Source organism: Pristiophorus japonicus, chromosome 4 (assembly GCF_044704955.1).
Source record: "Pristiophorus japonicus isolate sPriJap1 chromosome 4, sPriJap1.hap1, whole genome shotgun sequence".
Classification (NCBI taxonomy): Eukaryota; Metazoa; Chordata; class Chondrichthyes; family Pristiophoridae; genus Pristiophorus; species Pristiophorus japonicus.
In genome coordinates, this window is record NC_091980.1 from 93,707,066 (window position 1) to 93,731,470 (window position 24,405).

The window sequence follows — 24,405 nt, forward strand, 5'->3', positions numbered from 1 at the left end:
GAGATGAGGTATAACACCCAGATATTGCCCATTTAGCAACAAAATGGAAACTAGTGCCCATTTATCACTCATCGGCCAGCGTTACTTTCGGCATGTACTTAACGCCGAGAATTAATAATACCGCCAGCGCACTTCTTTTTGCCGTAACGATCAGAATGGGTGAGCGTTACTTTCGGCACCTCGCCCACATATCAGCGAAAGTATTGCTCGCCGAAAAACGGCTGAGAAAAGGTTGCTCTCACTTGAACTAAACCCAGCAGTCTGGGCGCCATTTTGTAAATAGGAGGTTGGTTCATATAAAAGGCTGCTTCAACTTCTGGGGAATTTTGATGCACTGTGGAGTTCTTTTAAGGTGATTTGAACATCTGAACAAACATCATACTGTGGATGATTTGACTTTATTTTAGGTGTCTTAGTAGGTGTCATGTATGTATGCTTGGGTTTACTAGCCACCAGGTGGCGCCACTGTCGGAGGTCATTGGGCTGTGCGTACGTGTGTGCGGCCCAGGTATAAAAGGCCAGCCATCTTGTAATGTGATCATTTTGGGCCCTAATAAAGTAGAGCCAGGTTTGTACCTGTTTGGAGTTTGCAGTATTCAGGCTTTTGAATTATTGTATACACAATAGTAGATAAATTTATTGTTTGTGAACAATAGGTATAATACTGATTGTTATTGTAATGGGCCCTGTCATTTCTCAGCCTGTCTTGATGACTACGCACATGCTGCAGACTAGAGATGGCAGAAGGTATATTCAAGAGCATTATGTGCCCAATCAAAGAGGTGGCAGACTGCTGACAAACTTACACCCCACACACTTACAGGGAGAAGTGGTCTTACCTGAACTTGTCCGATAACACATGCCTTAGGAGACTGCGCTTCTGGAAAGAGGTCATCAATGAGATATGCCAGCTCATTAGGCGAGATCTGCAGCCTGCCGGCACCAGCAGGACCGCACCGTCTGTCGAGGTCAAGGTCACTGTGGCACTTGCCTTCTACACATCGGGTTCCTTTCAGGTCTCAGCTGGCGGCATTTGCCACACATTGCTGCATTTGACAGGTGACTGAAGCCCTTTACATATGCAAGATGGACTTTATCAGCTTCCCAATAACCAAGGAGGCACAGACTGAGAGGGCTCTAAGATTCTCCAGAATTGCCAACTTCCCCAAGGTGCAGGGAGCAATAGACTGTATGCACATCGCCATGTGAGTACCTTTTCAGGATGCAGAGGTTTTTCGGAACCGAAAGGGATTTCACTCCCTGAATGTCCAACTCATTGTCGATCACAAGCAAATTATAATGGCAGTAAATGCAAATTTCTGGGCAGCATCCATGATGCTCACATCCTGCGTGAGAGCGCTGTATCTGACATGTTTACCAGTTAGACACAAGGTCAATGCTTGAGGCTTGGTGACAAAGGATATGGCCTCGCCCACCTGGCTGATGACCGCTCTGCACAACACCCAGACAGAAGCCGAGAAGCGATACAATGAGAGCTACAAAGCCACACATAATATCGTCGAGAATACCATTGGAGTGCTTAAGCAGTGCTTTAGATGCCTGGACCACACAGGAGGCAAGTTACAATATTACCCTGAGCAGTTAGCTCAATTCGTGGTGGTGTGCTGCATGCTGCACAACTTGGCTATCAGGAGGGGACAAGAATTGCCAGAAGGGACTGCCGTTCCACCTCAGGAGAGGGAGGAAGAGGAGGACGAGGAGGTGGACGCTGACCTCGGGGCAGACAATCAGGCTGACGATGAAACCATGCCCCCCCCCCCCCCCCCCGTAGACTGCAGGAAAGGCCCCGTGGTGGCTACATAGCTGCAAGACTCTTACATCAGCAGTTCAAAAATGAGCGCTTTGCTTAAAATAATGTATTTACAAAGCTGCAAGACTGCTGTGTCTGCAGCTCATAAATGAAAGGTTCATTACCTTGGTGACAGTTAAAGTTTAAGTTGATTCATGTTAAGGAATCACCAGTGTGTAACGATGCAGCTATCTGAGACAATGTACAAAATAGAAAGCATTTAATGAGAACATTTGTATAAAATCATAATTATAACTGTAAAAAACACCCCACCCCACCCCCATCCCACCCCACAACAAATTTATAACATTTATATAATTAATTCAATTTTTAACATTTTCAACAAAACTTCATAAACATAGAACACAAATGCAAAAAAACAAGGTACCCCCTCCCTCCTTCCCCCAAACCTCCCAACAAAACAGCAACAACAACAAAAATACTGTGACCAATACAACTCCTGCGGCCATACACCTCACTTTTTTTTCGCCCCCGCCCTGTTTCTCCTCCCCATCTCTACCCCTTCCCCTCCCAACTCCAAGCCACCTTGCTGAAATGCTCCTCAGGCGCTGCTTCATTGGGGAGGATGACGGCAGAACCGCTGGTTGGCCGGATACTGGAGAGGACGGTCCCGAGAAGGGAATGTCCTCTGAGCCAAAAGTCAAGACCTTCCTCCTGGCTCGCATGTGTCGTTGGCAATGGGGGTGCAGCACCTTGGTGTGTAGTGCCGCAGTCCGGGAACACTGGTAGTCCTCTGTCACCTGTGTTCCCAGCTATCACCTCCAGGGTCTCCTCCATCCGCGGCATGTACTCGGTCATGGTGGCGGACCTGCTGGCCAGCTGTTGGGATATGCCGCCCCTTGTCTGGAGGATCTGCTGACCTATGTCAACACTCCTCCTGGACAAGTATACCCTGTCCCCACTCAGATCTGCCGCTCGTGGAGCAGTCCTGCTGCATCGAACCGACCTCTGCGGGGTCCGCGCCCATCATGGAGACATTTGGGGTGCCCTGCGGCAAGGTGCTTGGGCCCGCTACCTCCACGGTGGAGCAGGGAAAGGCCACAGGAGCACTAGATGTCATCGGGGTTGGATAGGTGATGGAGCTTGTCAATGCAGGCTCCTCAAAGTCGGCACTCTCATCAGTGGAGAAGGCATCCTACAGCTCCACGGGCAAGATTCGGGGCCCCTCAGCACCATATTGACGATCCCCTGGTGAGGCCGGTGCCGGATCCGCAGCTTCTTGGCTCGGTGGTGTTGCATGGGCCCGTGCTGCTGGCTGAGCCACCAAACATAAATGAGATTATTAGAGGAGAAGGGGGTGCTCGGGTCACAAGGTGATTCAAACGCTACACACAGCATGTGCACGACAAAAGCATCACAGACATCACACTTCACGACCATGACCAAATTCTGCATTACAATGATTTTCATGAGGCCATCATTATTTAGATAACACTTTTATCAATCATTTATCATATATTATTGTTCGGATATGAGTGGGTGTGGCATCTATTGACTTTACATCACGCAATGGTGTATACTTTACTCACATGGCATCACATCAGGTTCTGCTGCTGTATGCGTGGCCGACCGGGGGTGGCTCCCCACTAGTGCCAGCACCCGCTCCTCGATGTCTGTCAGCTCGCTGATGATACTCGTGCACCACTGCTCGGCCCTATTCTTCGAAAGCTTCTTTGTAAAAGTTAACACCAGCACGACATGGCATGAGATTATTGCGTGATATCATTACTAGGTATTGTCACGGAGACTGATGCAACACATAACCGACAGAGGTAATCATGATTATTATGATAATTATCATTATTTACCTAAAGACGTACACTGCAAACGCAACCTTTGAGTAAAACATTCCTGGTATAAATGCAAGCCATCACATCTGATTTTAATCATTCATTACAATTCAAATTATATAAATATATAAGTAAATGTAAATAAATGTAATACTTACTCTGGCGGATCCAGCAAGGTCGTTCCAGCGCTTGCAGCACTGGTTGCCCTCATGCACCTCGTTCGTCGCCGACGAGACCACCTTGGCTCTGTTGGCCCAAATCTTCTGGCAAACCTTTGGGATGGGCTTCCCACACGCAGCCCAGGTCATTTGACCCCAGCGTGACTCCACCTCCTGCAGGAGGGAGGCATTTGCCTTGTCGGAGAATTTCCAAGCTCGTTTTCATCCTCCCACTTCTAGTTCCCCTCCCACCTCACTGCTCTTGCCAGTGTCCTCACCCTCCACATCTTCACATCATGCTATGTAGCCTCTTCCATGCCTTCCATTTTAATTATGTTTTTTCCCCCAAAATCTCCGTGCAAACAAAGTTATTTGTGCTCTCAATTCTTTTTACTGCTGCTAAATCTCTTTCCTACCTCCCACAACAGCCAAACAACCACATAACACACCCATTTTCAGTTCCTCTCTGCTCCCTCTCTCTCTCTCCTCTTCTGCGCAAGTATTGATGACCCCTGACCTCTTGAACCGTGGGAAGTGACTGTTGCCATGGCATTGCTATGGATGCCGACATTTTATGGCAGAAGGACAAAATATTTACCGCCAACACCCATTTCACATTGCTCGCTGTAACGCCCATTTTATAAAGCGAAAAGTTGGGGTTTTGAAAATAGACGATAATCCGACGATCCCATTATAACTGCCAACGCTGGAAATAACGCCCATTTTTGGGCGATCTGCACAATAATGGAAAGTCTAGCCCTATGTCCCTCCGTAAATGAAAAGAAATATGTTCCACCTAATATTTTATAAAGGTAGTGGGACATTTGCAAATACCTCTTTATAGAATGATACAATCTCTTTATTTATTGCTTTGCCAGCAACCACCCCCCTTTGTAAGAAGGGTTGATTAAAGCAATAAATTACTGGCACTTTGCTCACCAAAAAATGATCGTTCACTGGAGGTGTGCCAGTTTCTGCCCCCTCCTCACCTTCCTGTTGCCAACTCATGCCCAATCCAGAGTGCTGGCTTATGTTGGAAGCGTAACGGTATAGGCCTATATAATTTGACTGCTCTTCTCCCTCTACGAGTGCAGTGCACCTCTGGTACACTGAGCCTGCCTAGTGTCTGGTAGTCGAGCTGAAGGGAAAATTGGCTCTTGTCGATTATCTACATGTTTCACGTTTCCTGTTCCAATGTCCATTACCCAACCAAATAGTGCATTTATCCATTTTCAAATCCATTTGCCATTCAGTTGGCTATCCACTTAATTGATCCAGATCACTTTGAATGTCATTAGCCTTCTCAATACTGATCTCTACATCAGGTAGACTAGTATCATTAGTAAATATTTTATATGACTAAAAGTAGCCTGCTCCATGTAGCTGAAATAGTTCATAAAGTGCAGAACTGAACACCAATAATCACCGCCTCCCAGACAAAAACATTCCATTATTGTCAATTTATGCTTTCTGTTGCTAAATTGACCTTCTATCCAGATAGCTAATTTGCTATTCATTCCGTGAGCTTTATTCATCATTAAAAACCTGTTATACCGAACTTGTTGAATCTCTTCTGGCAGCCCTCAACTCCCAACTTAGTTTCCTCTTCAAAGAATTTTGCTGACTTGCATGGACTCTGTGAAGGAGACTGAGATTTAAACAATGAAAATTGACATGCATATCAAAAAATCACAGGAAGTGCCTGTAATTTTCTGATATGCACTGAGCGTCTTTGGAAAATTTAGATCTTAATGTCAATTATGGGAATTTTGAGCCATGGATTCATGCTCACTAGGAATTGGGTTGAGAATGTCTAAAGTCTTTTAGTTAGGACTATAGTAGCCATGAGAGAGATTTAAAGTAAACATTTTGGTTTTTAATCTTGTGAAATTGTGGAACCCCAGCCCAAAATTTTCTGTTCATTAAAGCAAATGGATGTAAAATCACCAGTGTGTAATTTCATAAGGTGCACTGAGGGCAGGAATATAGGAATGGAATTTTTACCCCTTTATTTTTATCATTTTAGCTGGAAATTAAGCCAAAATCCCAGAGTTGAAAATGGAAGTCTTGTACCTGCTTTTCCATTCCACAAATGTTCAATTAAAAAATAAATCTGGGTAGTTTTAGTGATACCAATAAAAATTGGTCATACCCATCAATGTTCTTGGCTGTCTGATTGATGGGGGAGGAGGTAGTTGTTCCTGTAAAACCAGCCGATACATTTTTTTTACTTGAACATTCTTGGAAGCAGCAAAGGCCAAAAATTGCTGTGATATGCGTTTCTTCCAGTCTTGCCACATAGATAGGTGTGCAGTCTCTCAAAACGCAAACACTTGGACACATTCACCGGATTCTACGGTATTCTCCTGTAAACTTAGCTAATAGGGGGAAGATGCAAAGAAGGAGAATCAGGACTTTTTTTTACTCCTTTTTTTTAACCTCATTCTCCCCAATCTATGTGTCGCAGATGCATCTGTCCATGGCAGTATTGGTAGGAGTGAGCACTGCACAGTCATTGTGGAGACGAAGCCCCGTCTTCACACTGCAGACACTGTCCATTATGTTGTGTGGCACCACCATTGTGCTAAATGGGATAGATTCAGAATAGATCTAGCAGGTCAAAGCTGGGCATCTATGAGGAACTGTCTTCATCATCATAGGCGGTCCCTCGAAACGAGGATGACTTGCTTCCACACCAAAAAAGAATGAGTTCACAGGTGTTTCAATGAAGGACCCGAACTACATCCTCAAGGGTGAAAGTGCCTGTGCGTGGATTTTTTTAACGTGTGGTGGCCGTTGCACACCAGCCACTACATGGGTTTGACAGAGCTAGGTCTTGGCCCAGTTGCAAGGATTACCCAAGGCAACTGGAGACCAGCTCTGCTGCACCGACCTAGTGCGCACACATATCGCAGTGTGGGCTTGCCTGTGCCTATGAGGAACTGTGGGGCATCAGCAGCAGCAGAATTGTATTCCAGCACAATCTGTAACCTCATCCCTCACTCTGCCATTATCATCAAGCCAGGGGATCAACCCTGGTTCAATGAGGAGTGTAGAGGAGCCTACCAGGAACAGCACCAGACATACCTAAGAATGAATTGCGAACTTGGGGAAGCTGAAACACAGGACTACTTACATGCTAAACAGCGGAGACAGCATGCTATTGACAGAGCTAAGCGATCCAACAACCAACAGATCAGATCAAAGCTCTGCAGTCCTGCCCCACCCAGCCGTGAATGGTGGTGGACCATTAAACAACTAACAGGAGGAGGAGACTCCATGAACAGCCCCATCCTTAATGATGGCAGGGCCCAGCACGCAAGTGCAAAAGAAATGGCTGAAATGTTTGCAACCATCTTCAGCCAAAAGTGCCGAGTGGATGATACATCTTAGCCTTCTCCTGAGAACCTCACCATCACAGAAGCCAGTCTTCTGCCAACTCAATTCACTCCGGGTTACGTCAAGAAATAGATGAGTGTACTGGATATAGGAAAGGCTATGGGCCTCAGCAACATTCCGGCTGTCGTGCTGAAGACTTGTGCTCCAGAACTAGCTGTGCCTCTAGCCAAGCTGTTCTAGTACAGTTACAACACTGGCATCTACCCGACAATGTGGAAAACTGCCCAGGTATGTCCTGTCCACAAAAAGCAGGACAAATCCAATCTAGCCAATTGATGCCCCATCAGTCTACTCTCAATCATTAGCAAAGTGATGGAAGATGTTGTCGACAGTGCTATCAAGCGGCGCTTACTCACCAATAACCTGCTCACTGATGCTCAGTTTGGGTTCCACCAGGACCACTCGGCTCCAGACCCCATTACAGCCTTGGTCCAAACATGGACAAAAGAGCTGAATCCAGAGCTGAGGTGAAAGTGACTGCCCCTGACATCAACGCATCATTTGACCAAGTGGGTCATCAAGGACCCCTAGTAAAACTGAAGTCAATTGGAATCGGGGCGGGGGGGGGGGGATCTCTCCGCTGGTTGGATTTATATCTGCCACAAAGAAAGATAGTTGTGGTTGTTAGACACCAATCTACTCAGCCCCAGGACATCACTGCAGGAGTTCCTCAGGGCAGTATCCCAGGCCCAACCATCTTCAGCTGCTTCATCAATGACTTTCCCTCCATCATGAGGTCAGAAGTGGCGACATTCATCTGGAATATTGCACATCTACAATTTTAATCGCTCTACCATTGACGGCCGTGCTATCAGCTGCCTCGGCCATAAGCTCTGGAATTCCCTCCCTAAACCTCTCTGCCTCTCTACCTTTCTTTCCTTCTTTAAACTCCTTAAAACCTACCTCTTTGACCAAGCCTTTGGTCATCTGCCCAAATATCTACTTATGTGGCTTGGTGTCAAATTTTGTTTGATGACTTTCCTGTGTAGCCACTGTATAAATACAAGCTGTTCTTGGATGTGAAGCGCTTTGGGATACCCTGAGGCCGTGAAAGGCACTATATAAATGCTAGTCTTTTTATGGTGTGTATAGGAGGCAAGTAGATTTGTGAAAGTTTGGAGCAAAATGTCAAACGTCACTGTCAATTAAGTAATTAAAATACAGCAATTATTCTGCATGACTGATCTAAGTTTGTTGGTGTAAAGTGCAGCTAGCAAGATCTGAACTATACTGCAGGTTATGACTCACATTCTGCACATCAGGAGAGAGCTCCTGTTTACGCACATGCATAGAGCTCCACTTCCACAGCAGCTATTTTTTTTAAGTTAGAGAAGTGGGCAGTTGTGTTTGAAATAAAGAGAGCTGAGATCATAGGCTAGCATTAGTTTGACTAGCAGCAGAGAGAAAGGGTGAAAATGGGCATTCCCATTAAAACTGCTTAGATTGGAGGCTGAAGAAGCAGCAGTGTAAGATCTAGAACAACAAGACAGTTGCCAGCTTGATGAGGAAAAATATGCAACAGAGCAATAGTGCAAGCTTATGATGGAGGAGAAGGAGAAGCAGTGACAGCATGAACACTCATTGGGTCCAAATTTCCCCATGAGTTGCCCGTTTTTTTGGGTGTAACTTGATTTTTCTGGTGTATCTTTTTAGTTGCAAATATGGCCATTTTAATTTGCATCAGTGGAAGTGAGTTCGTTAGATTTTTTGTTAGGTCAGTTTTTTTCAAAAGGGGGTGTTCTCAGCCACTTACACCATTTATGCCAATTTGGCCAGAAAAAAGCTGTACTAAACTAACTTAGGGCAGCGTTTGTGTCCACTTTTGTCTGCACAGAAAGACCTTACTTACAGTTAAGGAATCGGCGCAAGTAACTACATTTAAAGCACCACCAAGCACCAAACAAAGCACAAAAAGTAATAAGTAATTTATTAACAAATAAAATATAAGGAACCCTGTCCCTAAAGCACCAAAGTAATGATCAATCAATAAATAACAAATAAAAAAATAGAAGGAACCCTGTACCTAAAGCACCAAAATCAATCAGTAAATAACAAATAAAAAATAGAAGTCCTACCCTTAGGGAATCCAGTGGGCCACTGATGAAGGAGCCCATTCGGCTAGGGCTAGGAGGGGGGAAGAGAGGAGGCGGGGAGGGAGAGAGGAGAGGGAGGAAAGAGAGGAGAGGTGGGAGAGACGAGAGGAGGGGGGTTGAGAGCGGGGGGGGGGGGGTTGAGAGCGGGGGGGGGGGGAAGAGAGGAGAGGAGGTGGGGAGAGGAGGGGGGGGGAGAGAGGAGAGGGGAGGAGTGGGTAGAGGAGAGGAGAGGAGAGAGGGAGGGGGAGAGGAGAGAGGGAGGGGGAGAGGAGAGAGGGAGGGGGAGAGGAGGGGGGTGGAGAGAGGAGAGGGGAGGAGAGGGGGGAGGGAGAGGATGGGGAGGGGGCGGAGAGAGGAGGGGGGGAGGTGGAAGTACCCTCTTGCGACACACGTCTGGACTGATGTCTGGCATGGCATCAAACACCCGCATGAATCCCCTGTCATCTGGGCGAGAGTTACAAACCCAGACCCCCAGAAACTCTTCAGGAGTTTTACAATCAGGTCAGAGGCATCGCCACTGGTGGATTCAAGAACCATCACCTCGGGCCCCTCCCAGGCCAAAGTTCCATCTTGAATTTCTTAATGTGTTTCTAATCTGTAAATCCCCTAATCCAAGGCTGAAAAGAATCAAATCATCTTTTGACATGAAGGGAAGAAACAATCAGGTGACACAGCCTGCAGAGCACACTCTGGCCGCCGATGAGGGAGCCCATTTGACCAGGGCTAGGGACAGCGTGCTTCGGCCCCACCCACACAGCCTGCAGACTCCAGCGCGCATGTGCAGAGGTCTCAGCACTACCTGGCTCCGCCCCCAATCCATTGGGCCGCGCCACAACGGAGGAGAGGTTGTGGAGCGGCCAGAATACGGAGGTCTTTTTTCGGCGCGCTTGGAGGCAAACAAAAGCGGCGCAGCTGGAGTGAGAGTGCCAGAAAAACACGTTAGGGAAATTTGGGCCCTATGACTGGACAATTTGCAGTAAATAGGCGTGTGAAGGTACAAGCAATCAAGCCCATGATCTGGAACAGGATAGACTCTGTCAATCTAATCTCATTCCAGAAGTTAATGATGGGGATGACACAGATATTTTTTTAACGAGCATTTGAATTGTTAGCGAGACAGGAGCTGTGAAACATGGGCTGAGTCGCAGGGATACTTACTTGTGCCATTACTCAATCTTGCATTTAGATTTTAATTCTGTATGGAAGATAATGTGTGAAAGTGCAGTCATTAACTGTTGTAACCTCATGTCTGAAACTTACAGGCATATGTTTAGGTCATTGCATAACATGTCTCACTGTTCAAAGAATTGGCTCTGGAGATGTGTGACGCATGGAAGCTATGGTTGGGGAACGAGAAGAAATAAATATATTTATGAGAAGAGACCAACTTCCTGAAGATTTACGAATATAGATACTGGATAACCAATAAAAATACTCTGAATGAATTGACTGAACAACTTGTGATCAGCGATGGACAGACAGATGCCCCATGCTGACAATGTGGTCTGCCGCTGATTGCACCAACTGCTCAGGCTGTACACTGTGTGCATGTGTGCAGCCGAGCACGTCACAGAACTGCCAGGTTATTACATGCAAACAGGTGGGGCACAAAGCAACTCAACTCATTGTTATAAGGGTCAGGGTGGTGATGTCGGGAGGTGGGGGTGGTGGCAGGGAGGTGAGGAAGTATAGTTCAGGTTTAATGAGTCATTTTGTCTAGGCTAGGATCACTCAGGAATGTTTGACATCATAATGGTTCCATATTACATTTCGTCTGTGATGAGGTATACATATGTGCCTTGCGTGTATTGACTGCGCTATGAAGGGACGCAGAGGGCATATGATCAGTACTCTCAAAGGAAGCGGAGTAAATTTTATGTGGAGTATGACTGCTTTGGCTAGCTTGCTGACAAACAAGTGGGGGCAACCAATGGCAAAACCTGTGTCCTTGTTCAGCTATCATTGCTGGACTGAGTTGAAAGGATAGACCGCTTTGCCCAAAACACAAACCCAGGCAATAATCGTTAAATCAGGTAGCAAAGTGCACAAGAACAGGGAGAAAACAAGGGACATTCGATATAGGAGTAGCACATCTTTCAGGCAGAATTCTACAGTTTTAATGATACAAAGTTGTAGTTTAGTTTAGATAATTAAATCCACATTGAAAATCACATCAGTTCTCTCTCTCTCTTACATTGCAGTAGTAGGTATAGCTGTGTTCCAAGCTTAAATACATTACAAAAGGTGATTAGAGATTATTCTTAATCTGTTTGTCAATTACAAGAATTGAAAGGCAGTGAGCACAGTGGTGCTAAAAGGTGAAAGGATAACATGTGCAGACTTTCACTTTAACCTTTGAATAAGCAGGCAATGCAAAAAATATCGAAAGCAAAATCATTAATGATAAACTGATTATGTAAGCAATTCATTTACAATAGCAATTTCTTAACACTTTCACAATGAGAAGTCATAAAGACTTTTGAATATATTCACAGCCATTTAATTGGCCATTTTGGTTGGGAATTATTTAATGATTTCCAGGGTTGCCAGTCAGTAGGTAATTATTTCACCTAATCTTTTTCTCTATTTAATGTATTGGGTCTGATTCACTGGTATTACCTGCGGCACTACATAACTTACATTGTGAGTTTATCCCTACATGTTGCTGCAACTTCTTTAACCTACTCAGGAATCTTCTTTTTCAAGAAACAAGTTATACAAACACTTTTTTTTTCTGCTTTGGAAGAAGGTAATCTGGAAATATCTTAATAATTGAAAAGTTCTCTGAATAATTCCCAACTAAATCATGTGTTTTTAGCTGGTGCCGGAAGTGTATTGCTGTGGAATCTCTTCTGTTTTATCTTCCTTCCCGTTACACGTACTACTGAAAGTGGTACAGTGACATTCTTCAGAACAAGACAGCTTCGGCTTTGCGTGTTTAAATATTGCAAATACAAAAATATAAAACATTATCAACAACAAGCCATCATTTAAAAACACTCTGTTCTTTCTGTCTATCCTCTTGATTTAATAGAAAGCTGGATATGTCACATAGAAATTTCAATTAAAGTATATTTAAGTTAATTAAAAGATTTGGCAACCATGTCTGCCCTTGATAAGATCAATGCACTTGCTGTGTAGCTGTAATCCCCAATGTTGTGCAATAAGCTGGTGTTTGTGTAGTTTCCACTAGTTACAAGTTGACTTCAGCACTGCAATGCTCAAAAAAAAGTCGGTAAATTAACAGTGCCTTGAAAACCTCCTTGTAAAATAAGGGAGTGGCATTTATGTTAGGTTTTGATAAACCTGTGATATGTAGAGCAATGCCCAATTGTCTATAGTATCTGAGTTCAGAAGAGTAAAGAATGGGAGTGAAATGAAAACATCTTACACTGATTTAATGTAGAGATATCACTCCAATGAATTGAGGTAATCAGGAGACTCCTTTCCTTAAGTGTAAGCAATGTTAAGGTAAGTATCTCAGCAAGAGCAAATGTAACTATAGACATTAGAAGTAAATCTGTGTAGATCAGTAGAAAATAATTAGTTACCACTAAGAAGCCATGCTGGGTCTAGCTTGGCTTGTGTTTCTGATTAGTAGACAGACATTTTTGTTGTTCAAGATATTTGAACCTTGACCATTTGAATTTTGTTTTGACAATTTTAACCTTGGCTCAACAATACTCATGGTTTGGACCTTGTTTGGAGTTACATAAGTTGGGGTCAGCTCCCAGTGAACTGACCTCAAAATTCCACTGTGGCCTGGTCTGTCCATGAATAAATGTTTGGCAATTTTATTTTGGTTGGAGAGGGAGAAGAACCCAGTATCATTTTCATCATGACGGCATTGCACACTAATAATGCAGGTACCATGATATATTCCTACACAGTTTAAATCATGCTGTGCATTAGAAAATAAATAAAAAAAGGTTTTTGAAACCATTTTTTTAAACTGATTTTTTTGAATACATGTTCTTTGGCTGTGGGAAAAGCTGTATTGCTATCCCATTCCCAGTTTCCCTGAGAATGTGGTAGTGGACTTTCTCCTTGAATTGTTGTCTTCCTCATGGTGATGGTGCTCCGACAATGCTGTTGGGTAGAAAATTCCACGATAGTAACCCAGAAATGACAAAGGTATGGAGATATATTACTAAGCCAGGATGCTCTGTGACCTGGAGGGGAACTTGCAGGCTTTTGAATACCAGAGAAAGATTGCTGGACTTTGTTTAAGATAGTCATTATGTGGCACAAGTGTTACCTACTACTTGTCAGCTCAAGCCTAGATGTTGTGCAAGTCTTGCAAGAGGCTGGCATGAGTTGCTTCAACATCACAGGAGCAATGAATGGAACTGCATCTTGTTGAATCTTCAATGTGCAGACTTCACTCCTGAACTGAGAATCGGTTAGCAGATTATTGAGGAGTAAGTGTCACTTGATAATCCTACATGTTGTACCTCTCCAGTCCGGGACTCTCTGATCTGGCACTACCTGTGGTTTGGCACCAGTCATGTGCCTAGATTATGAGTGGCATTGTCGGCAGAGGGGGGTGCAGCGGGATGGCGGCGGGTTCGGGGAAGTCTGGGTCCGGGGGGGTCCAGGTCCGGGTCCGAGGGCGGATCCAGATCTGGAACGGGGGCAGGTCCGGATGTGGGTCCGGGGGCGGGTCTGGGACCGGGGGCGGAGCGGGTCCGGGGGTAGGTCCGGGGCTGGGTCTGGATCTGGGCCGTGTCTGGGGGCAGGTCCGAGTCCGGGGGCGGGTCCGGGTGCGGGGGTGGGTCTGGATCCGGGGCGGGTCTGGGGGCAGGTCTGGGTCCGGAGGCAGGGTGGGTCCAGGGGTGGGTCCGAGGGCGGGTCTGGTGGTGGGTCTGGGTCTGGGGGTAGGTCCTGGGGGGGGGGTCTGGATCCGGGGCGGGTCTGGGACCAGGTGCGGGTCTGGGTCTGGGGGAGGGTCTGGGTCCGGAGGTGGGGCGGGTCGGGTCCAGGGGTAGGTCCGAGGGCGGGTCCGGGGGTGGGTCTGGGGGTAGGTCTGGGGGCGTGTCCAGGGGTGGGTCTGGATCCGGGGCGGTCCGGTGGCGGGTCTGGGTCCAGGGGCGGGTCCGGGGATAGGTCTGGGTCCGGAGACGGGGTGGGTCCGGGTCCGGGTCCGTGGGTGGATCTGGATCTGGGGCGGTTCAGGGGGCGGGTCTGGGTCTGGCAGCGGGTCCGGGGGCGGGTCTGGGTCTGGGGGCGGGTCCAGCGGTGGGCCTGGGTCCGGGGGCGGGTCTGGGTCCGGGGGCAGGCCTGGGTCCAGGGGCGGGTAAAGCAGCGGGCCTGGGTCCGGGGGCGGGTCCTGCGGCGGGCCTGGGTTCAGGGGCGGGTCCTGCGGCGGGCCTGGGTCCAGGGGCGGGTCCGGGTCCGGCAGCGGGGGCGGGTCCGGGTCTGGGTCTGAGCGGGTCCAGGGGGATCTGGGTCCGGTGCGGGCCTGGGTCCCGGGGGGCATCTGGGTCCGGGGGAGAGGAGGGGGGGGGCGTCTGGGTCCGGGGGGGGTGTCTGGTTCCGGGGGAGGGGAGGGGGATGTGGCGGGTCCGGGGCGGGTCGGTCCGGGGTGGGTCCAGGCGGGTCTGGGTCTGGGAGGGGGGTGGGGGGTCTGCGGCAGGTCTGAGCGGGTTTGTGTTTGGGCGAGTCCGGGGTGGGGGGGGGAAGCGGTGGGTCTGGGTCCTGTGCGGGTCTGGTTCCGGGGCGGCTGTGGTGGGGAGACACAACCTTAAAATAAAGGACAACAAACCAGCACGGGGAGAGAGAGCGAGGCCCAAGTTTCGCAGGTGGAGTGTGGCAGAGGTGTTCAGGAACCCGGGCGCTGTCGTCAGCTACCGGTAAGCCTAGGCTAGGCATGACCTCCTATGGTTCGGCAAATGCTCTGTTCCGGCACCGGTCAGGTCCCAAGTGTGCCGGTCTGGAGAAATACATCATCATCATCATAGGCAGTCCCTTGAAATCGAGGAAGACTTGCTTCCACTCTAAAAGTGAGTTCTCAGGAGACTGTACAGTCCAATAGATGAATTACAGTCTCTGTCACAAGTGGGACAGACAGTCGTTGAAGGAAACGGTGGGTGGAGAATTTGGTTTGCCGTACGCTCCTTTGGCATGTTTTCTGCATGCTCTCAGCCACAAGACTCGAGGTGCTTAGCGCCCTCCCGGATGCTCTTCCCCTACTTAGTGCAGTCTTTGGTCAAGGATTCCCAGGTGTCGGCGGGGATATTGCACTTTATCAAGGAGGCTTTGAGGGTGTCCTTGAAATGTTTCCTCTGCTCACCTGGGGATCGCCTGGTACAACTGTATTGCTGACTCCTTCACCGATGATTAGAATTAGGCTGATCAGGCAGTTATTTGCAAGATTAGATTTATCTTGTTTTTTAGTACCTTGGATACACTTGAGCAATCTTTCAAATTGTTAATTTGATACCAATGTTATAGCTGTACTGGAATAGCTTAGCTAAGGGAGTGACTATCTCTGATGCATATGTCTTCAGTACTACTGGGATGTTATCAGTGCCAATAGCCTTTTCTGTGTCTACTGCGCTCAGACTCTTCTCTAGTTCATGTGGGATGCATCAAATTGCCTGCACTCTAGCACCTATGAGAAGCTAGGGTAGGATCATCAATGCAGAAGTTTTGGTTGAAGACATTTTCAAACACTTCAGTCTCGTCTCTTGCAGTAATGTCCCCCATGGTTGAGGGTGGGGATGCTCAAGGATCCTCTTTCTACCTTTAGTTTTCATTTTCAGAGCTTTGCTCTGATCCATTGGTTACAGGACTACTTAGCTCAATCTGGTAATTTTCGTGTTTAGCATAGTGGTAGCCCAATCTTGGAGTTTCACGAGGTTTGTATATTCTAACCTATACCTAATGCTGTCCTTCTGCATTCCGCATTGAACCAGGGTTTGTCTCCTGGCTTGATGGTAATCAAGGAGTAAGGAATATGCCAGGCCTTGAGTTCACAGATTGTAATGACGCAATTAAAAAAAAAAAAATTGGTTATAGGCAATGAGGGTGAAATTGGGTTCCTTTACATCTCCCTTTAGCATCCCGGGGGGGTGATGACGGGCCGCAAATGGTTTTGCGACCAGATGCAGTGAGATCTGTGACTCCACATGACCATGCAGCTTACAGGGAACATTGCTTATCGACCCTGCAGGGAACATTGCTTATTGATCTTTTGTCAGTTATAAAAACATAGAAAATAGGTGCAGGAGTAGGCCATTCGGCCCTTCGATCCTGCACCGCCATTCAATCGGATCATGGCTGATCATTCCTTCAGTATCCCTTTCCTGCTTTCTTTCCATACCCCTTGATCCCCTTAACCGTAAGGGTCATATCTAGCTCCCTCTTGAATATATCCAATGAACTGGCATCAACAACTCTCTGCGGCAGGAAATTCCACAAGTCAACAACTCTCTAAGTGAAGAAGTTTCTCCTCATCTCAGTCCTAAATGGCCTACCCCTTATCCTAAGACTATGTCCCCTGGTTCTGGACTTCCCCAACATCGAGAACATTTTTCCCGCATCTAACCTGTCCAGTCCCGTCAGAATCTTATATGTTTCTATGAGATCCCCTCTCATCCTTGTAAACTCCAGTGAATAAAGGCCCAGTTGATCCAGTCTCTCCTCATATGACAGCCCAGCCATCCCTGGAATCAGTCTGATGAACCTTCGCTGCACTCCCTCAATAGCAAGAACGTCCTTCTTCAGATTAGGAGACCAAAACTGAACACAATATTCCAGGTGAGGCCTCACTAAGGCCCTGTACAACTGCAGTAAGACCTACCTGCTGCTATATTCAAATCCCCTAGCTATGAAGTTCCAATGAAGGGTCACACCCAAAACATCAGCTCACCTTTTCCCTTTTCAGATGCGAATGGACCTAAAGTGTACTTCCCGTAACTTTTTATTTCAAAATTTTCAGCAGTTGCAATTTTTTCTTCTTATCTCTAACATATGATTCCAGTTTGCTATATCAGATGGATTAGATTAGAGGTAAAATACAAGTCTTTGGATACTGTGCAGATATGATGAATCAGTTACATCAATCTTCTCAAACTGGACCCTGAAAAACAGTTATGGGATAAGGTTCAGAAATGTGGTCAAGTGGAGTGTAAAGTGTGTTAACACTACACTTAACAGAATAGGGAGTTGTTCTTGTATTTTTTAAACTATATTGTGCAAGTCGGAATGAGAAAATATCAGCGGCTACCTTTCACTTAATGGTTGTTTACTATGTAAATGCAATACAACATTAGAAGCTTATTTTTTAAGGCTATGTAACAGATTAAAATGTAGAATCACATTATGTAATCTACTATTGTAGTTAATCTTTGCACAAAATGCAACAAACAGGGAGATTATGTAGGTATGGAAATACATTGACATGTTTAATTAGGTTTTCAGTAGTCAGTCCTAACCTTTGTATGTATTTGAAATGTCAAAGTTAATAATTTTCTTCTAATAGAATCTTGAATCTTACGTACGGAAGGAGTCCATTTGGCCCATCATACTTATAAAAGCTTTATGAATGAGCTGTCTAATTTAGTCCCACACCTAGATTTTTCCCCACAATTAGTCCTCTTCAAGTTCATATATAATTGCTTTTTGAAAATTCCCATGGAAACTGATTCCACCACCCTTTCAGGTAATACATTCCAGATCTTAACAACCCTCTGTGTGAACAAAAATTCTCCTAATTTTCCCTCTAGTTATTTTGACAATTATTTTAAATCAATGACCTATGGTTACCGACCCACTTGCCAGAGGAAACAATTTCTCCCTACCTGTTCCATCAAAACCCTTCATCATTTTTGAATTCCTCTATTAACTTTCTCTGCTGTAAGGAGAACAATCCCAGCTTCTCCAAACTCCACGTAATTGAAGGTCCTCAACCCTGGTATCATCCTGGTAAACCTCCTCCTCTCCAAGAACTTGACATCCTTCTTAAAGTGTAGTGCCCAGAATTGTACACAATACCCCAGCTGAGGCCCAACCAGTGATTTATAAAGGTTTAGCATGAATTCCTTGCTTTTGTATTCAATGGCCTTATTTACAAAGCCAAGTATCCCATACACTTTCTATACTACCTTATCAACTTGACTTGCCACCTTCAAAGATTTGTGAATATGGACCCCCAGGTGCCTCTGTTCGTGCACCCCCCATCAAAATAGTACCACTTAGATTGTACCGCCTCTCCATGCTGTTCCTCCCAAAATGCATCACTTCACACTTATCCACATTAAATTGCAACTTCCATGTTCTGCCCATTTCACCAGTCGGTCTATGTCCTCCTGAAGTCTTCTACTATCTGCTTACTCTTTACTACGTTGCCAAGTTTTGTATCGTCCACAAACTTCAAAATTGTATTTCCTATACCCAAGTCCAGGTAATTTATATACAACAAGAAAAGCAATGGTCCTAATACCAACCACTGGGGAACCCCCTTTAGTCCCTTACTTCTCTCCAGTCAGAAAAATATCCATTCACCACTACTCTGCCTCCTATCTCTTAGTCAATTATGTACCCAAGAATGCTTCACCTTTCTTGCCCTTCACTCTGTACCTCCGTTCCCCTCCCCCCGCCCCAGTCTATATTATGGTAATTGAAGTCCCTAACTATTACTGCTCTATTTTGGCATTTCTCTGAAATTTGGCTACAGATTTGTTCCTCTATCTCCTTCTCACTATTTGAGAGTCCTCTGATTTCCCTCCACCAATCCGAGGCCTCCGATTTCCCACAACCCCCAACCCCCAACCCCCCAAAAATTTGAAGCCTCCAATTTACTCCCGCCGCCACCTCCCCCACACTAGTCCTCTGATTTGCCACCTCTGGCCCCCGGTCGCCTTCCCAGTCTCCCCCCTCCAGCCCTGATGTTCCTCCACCTCCTGACCCCCCCGACCCTGATGCTTCTTCGGCTCCGATCCTCTTTCCCCCACCCCCAGGTTTCCTCCGGCCAGTGCCGAACCTCACTCTCCCCTCGATGCTCTTCCGGCCACCTCCGGCCCCGATCCTCTTCCTGTTCCCCCCCCACCACTCCAAGCTCCTTCCAGCCAGCTCCGATCCTCTTCCCACCGTCTCCCCACCCTGCTCTAAGCTCAGAAACTTCCCGCAACCCATGATCCTCAGGCCAGCCCTGTTCTCTTTCCCGCCCGCCCCCACTCCCGACCCTGCCTCCAGCTTAATATTGCAGCATTAGACTTTGAACCCTCTAGTATATCATCCCTCTGTAGATCTGTAATATTATCCTTGATCAATGCTGTCCCACACTCACTCCTGTATCTTTTCCTTCTCTATCCCTCCTTAAAAGATTGTCGCCAGTGATGTTTCGTTCCTATTCTTGACCATGTTTAAGCCATGCTAGTTTGTTTTGCTTTTTTACTCCATCTAATTCCTGCTCTTTTACACTATTCCTTATCTGTTGCCGTTTGTCCGCCCTAGTTTTCTATGCATCTTGTCTCTCTTCTTTGTTGCTGCGTCCTTGTGCCCCTTCCCCTGCCGAATTAGTTTAAACCCTTCCCTACATCACTAGTTAACCTCTCCGTGTGGACTTTGGTCCCAGCACTGTTTAGGTGCAACCCATCCAGGTTATACAGGTCCCCCCTGCCCCAGAACCAGAATCAGAAGGCCTCCCTTCTACAGTATTTAAATAGCCTAATACTTATAAGGTAAGATGGATATTGGATATTGCATCCCATTTATGGTTACAGATCAGAGTAGTGTCTATACAATTCATGTGCTGCAGTATTTGAAGGTGTTGGAGTTGCATGAAGTGCTGCCTTTTATCCATGAACTGATAGCTGAAATTTACTCTGAGAAATTTGTATTTATGAAAAGGGGAAAGGCCTTTTACCCTAACAAGTAGTCTCTTTTTTGATAAATTTCCATGGGTTACCAGAGCAGTAAAATTCTCCTATCCCACCTCAGTCCCAGACGTTTCACAGGAATAATGAACTATCTGTTGTCAACCAGCGAACCAGCTGGGACGATTTATGGAGCTAGTCATCTCCAGACAAATACAGGCTTTGTCCATTCTTGTCCCACAGCAGAGTGTAATCCTTTCAGGAAAAAGAATTCCAAATATTTATTTTTAGGCTCACATAAGAAGAATGACACTTTGGTGAGGTTTGGAACTGTACCCCAACAAGTCAGTATCTCCAAGGGGGTGGAAGAAAATTGAAGGGGGAATTCTTTTTTAAAAAGCTAGGCTTGTATTTGACCTTTAAATTTCAGCTAATGCCTAGTTCATCCAGACATTAGAGAGTGCATGACAGTGATGCAGTTGACGCTGTTCCTACAACCCTATTGCAGTTAGTTCAGCTGAAATTGAGAACTTGCTATGTGTATAATCATGGCCACAAAACTCCAGCACACGATTTGTATTCTGACTATTCCCTCAGTGACCCATCTCTTCAGTGGAAGGCCATCTGTAGTTTTTGTTATAAATATTATATAATTCTGACTCATTTTATCTCCTTACAGGGAAACAATCCCCTTTTGTATCTCTTAACTCTTCGGGTTACTGGTCCGATCTGCAGAGGCAGTCTGTTGAATCAGACACAGAGTCTACACATGGAGATAAAATGGCAATAGGTAACAACAGACAGGAAAACTTGTGCACACATTGCATTACATGATTGCTAGATGCATTTCTAGCCTTCTAAATATCATAATAAATATACAAGTTAATTTAAGAACATTGGATACATTTGTAATCAACTTGAATTGGTAACCCAAGATCTTTTGACCATCCTTGGAAATTCTTTACAGTTTCATGATGTATTTTCACTAAAACCAAAGGAGCATGTGCTTTTTGCCATGGCTGAGGCCAGTGCATCACAAAGTGCCTATCCCTGGAAATGAAGCAAAGGTAGTAGCTTACAGCATTATTAGAATAAATTCTTGATTCAGAACTTGAAAATTACGAATTAACTCAATAAATATTATCAAGATTTAAAATCTTTGAACATTACTAATCTAATTTTACTGCCTCATCTCCCCCTCTGCCAACCCTTGCCTGGGCTCTAGTCAAGTGGCGTGCATACAAAGTACATCCACTGGGACCAACCTGAATTTGCTCATGATTGCAGCTTCAGATTATTAGCCAAGGCTTAATGCATCCAGGCATAGGCTTGCTTATCCCTTGGTTGTGCCATGCAGCTGAAAATTAGTGCAGAAATACAGCTACTGCAGCAAGACTGAGCAGCGATACTCGTGGCCACTTCAGGGACTTCTGGTTGCTGTCGAAACAGCAGCCAGGAGACCTCTAGGTTCTATCCCTGTCTGACTGTCCCAGAAAGAAAAGGGACATTTTCTTTGGTCCTCTAATATTTGATATCTTCCCCACTCAGATCCTCCAATTGGAAAGGGCTAAGCTGCAGGGCCTAAGGCTCACTTCTTAATCCACTCAAATAACGCCATCCCACCAGGGAAGTCCCCAGGCAACACAAGGGTGGCTGGAAATCTCTCATTATGGATCTCGGCTCCATTTTCCCATGTGAGCATTCCTGAGGCACACTGGATAGGAAAAGTCATACTGTATAAGTTTAATATGATACTGGAAAAAATTGAAAACATTTGCTATTTAATTCTGGGAGCAGAGTTTATTTTTAGGTTGTTATGCCACGCACAAAGTTTGAAGTTTTGTCGTGATTGTGACAATGCTTTATTTATCTATATGCTATTCAGCAGATTGTAATGGCCAATCTCCTCAGGAGGCATTTCATTCAATCCTCAACATGGTGTAATGGAAGGAATACGTACGAACAGGAGTAGGCCATTCAGCCCCTCGAGCCTGTTCCGCCATTCAATGAGATCATGGCTGATCTGCCACCTAACTTCATATATGTGCCTTTGGCTCATATCCCTTAATACCTTTAGTTAACAAAAGTCTATGAATCTCAGATTTAAAATTAACAATTGACCTAGCATCAATTGCCATTTGCAGAAGAGAATTCCAAACTTCTACTAAACTTTGTGTGTAGAAGTGTTTCCTAATTTCACTCCTGAAAGGTCTGGTTCTAATTTTTAGACTATGCCCTGTAGTCCTAGAATCCCCAACCAGCGGAAATAGTTTCTCTCTATCTAGCCTATCTGTTCCCCATATTATCCTGGAAACTTCGATCAGATCACCCCTTAACCTTCTAAATTCTAGGGAATACAATCCAAATTTGTGTAATCTCTCCTCGTAACTTAACCTTTGAAATCCGGGTATCATTCTATGCTGCACTCACTCCAAGGCCAAAATATCCTTCCTAAGATGTGGTGCCCAGAACTGCTCACTATACTCCAGGGTTTTGTATAGCTGCAGCATAACTTCTAACCCCTTGTACTCTCGTCCACTTGACATAAAGGCCAGCATTCCATTAGCCTTTTTGATTATTTTCTGGACCTGTCAATGAACAATCTAGTAGCTTAATATAACCATAAAACTTCAGACTCAGATCATGCCTGTAAATATTGTAGTGTATGTAATAAATGATAAAGTAATATATTTTGACACATTAATCCTAAACACTATTTTAGGTAACTGGGAGCATCAGTCTGAATCACAGTCATTGGACCTGAACCCAGGCTGTGAAGAGCATTCTACGGTATCAACTGTGGAACAAGGATTTCCTAAAGGTACTATAAGCTGCACACCAAATAGATACTTATATAACACAACATAATGTGTTTCACACTCTGACAGTCCCTCCACTATTATTGTTGTATGTTGCATGCAGCAAATCCAGAGAGGCTTAGCAGTAAAAGAGGAGGAAGCTCAATGCTGCTAAGGGTAGAGCATCATCATCATCATCATCATAGGCAGTCCCTCGGAATCGAGGAAGACTTGCTTCCACTCTTAGCATAAGTTCTTAGGTGGCTGTACAGTCCAATACGAGAACTACAGTCTCTGTCACAGGTGGGACAGATAGTCGTTGAGGGAAAGAGTGGGCAGGGAGCCTGGTTTGCCGCCCGTTCCTTCCACTGCCTGCGCTTGATTCCTGCATGCTCTCGGCGACGATACTCGAGGAGCTCAGCGCCCTCCCGAATGCACTTCCTTCACTTAGAGCGGTCTATGGCCAGGGACTCCCAGGTGTCAGTGGGGATGTCGCGCTTTATCAGGGAGGCTTTGAGGGTGTCCTTGTAACGTTTCCTCTGCCCGCCTTTGGCTCGTTTGCCGTGGACGAGTTCCGAGTAGAGCACTTGCTTTGGGAGTCTCGTGTCTGGCATGCGAACTATGTGGCCTGCCCAGCGGAGCTGATCAAGTGTGGTCAGTGCTTCAATGCTGGGGATGTTGGCCTGGATGAGGACGCTAATGTTTGTGCGTCTGTCCTCTGAGGATCTTGCGGAGACATCGCTGGTGGTATTTCTCCAGCGACTTGAGGTGGCTACTGTAGTCCACGTCTCTGAGCCATACAGGAGGGCGGGTATTACTACGGCCCTGTAAGGCAGAGCAAGGTACTCATGATTATACAGAAGAAAGCAGGCCCGAGGGGAAAAATGGCCTACTCATGCTCCTATTTCCTATTTCTTATGTGTCCCTACTGAAACACCATTGCAGGCTGCAAAAATCACAGAGCAGGTCCTCATAGAGGAGACCTCCAGACAGCTATGCAAGCGGTGAAGATCAATGTAAGGACTCTCTCCATTTGATCCTCGGTTATCTTCAAGCCAGATAAGAAACCCTGTTGTGGATTGGAGCCAAAGGCCTCCATAGCAGCAGTCTTAGTAATCATGACCGATAATCTGATTATGCTTTGTAACTGGTTGCAGATGCCCCTGAATGTTGCCACATGCTCCACGTTGGACAACAGTTCTATTAAGTGGTCATGCATGATTTACAGATAGGAACAGGAGACTGTCATTTAGCCTCTCAAGCCTGTTCCACCATTCAGTTAGATCATAACTGATCTGTACCTCAACTCCATTTTCCCGCCTTTGATCCATATCCCTTCATATTTTTACTTCACAAAAATCTGTCCGTCTCAGTTTCGAAAATTTCAATTGACCCAACATCCACAGCCTTTTGTGCAATTGTGAAACATAATTTAGTCCCAAAATATTTTCCATATAAAGGAACGGCTCAGAATTCCAAAACATGACAGCCAGTTTGTCCATACAGCAGAAAGTGT

General features: G+C 45.8%; 1 protein-coding gene across 4 annotated transcripts in view; it reads left to right on the plus strand.

The window, feature by feature from the left end:
* Positions 1-24,405, plus strand: part of sh3tc2 (SH3 domain and tetratricopeptide repeats 2) — a 114,942-nt gene that overhangs the window by 9,247 nt on the left and 81,290 nt on the right. For 2 of the 4 annotated variants that reach the window (XM_070878429.1, XM_070878433.1), the window contains exons 3-4: positions 20,771-20,881; positions 22,814-22,912. The exons of 1 other annotated variant lie outside the window; for it this stretch is intronic. In XM_070878429.1, coding sequence (XP_070734530.1) covers positions 20,771-20,881; positions 22,814-22,912 — 210 coding nt within the window. Of the gene's footprint in view, positions 1-10,112; positions 10,266-20,770; positions 20,882-22,813; positions 22,913-24,405 lie in introns of those variants that run through there. One more of the 4 variants, XM_070878431.1, reaches the window with a different exon arrangement.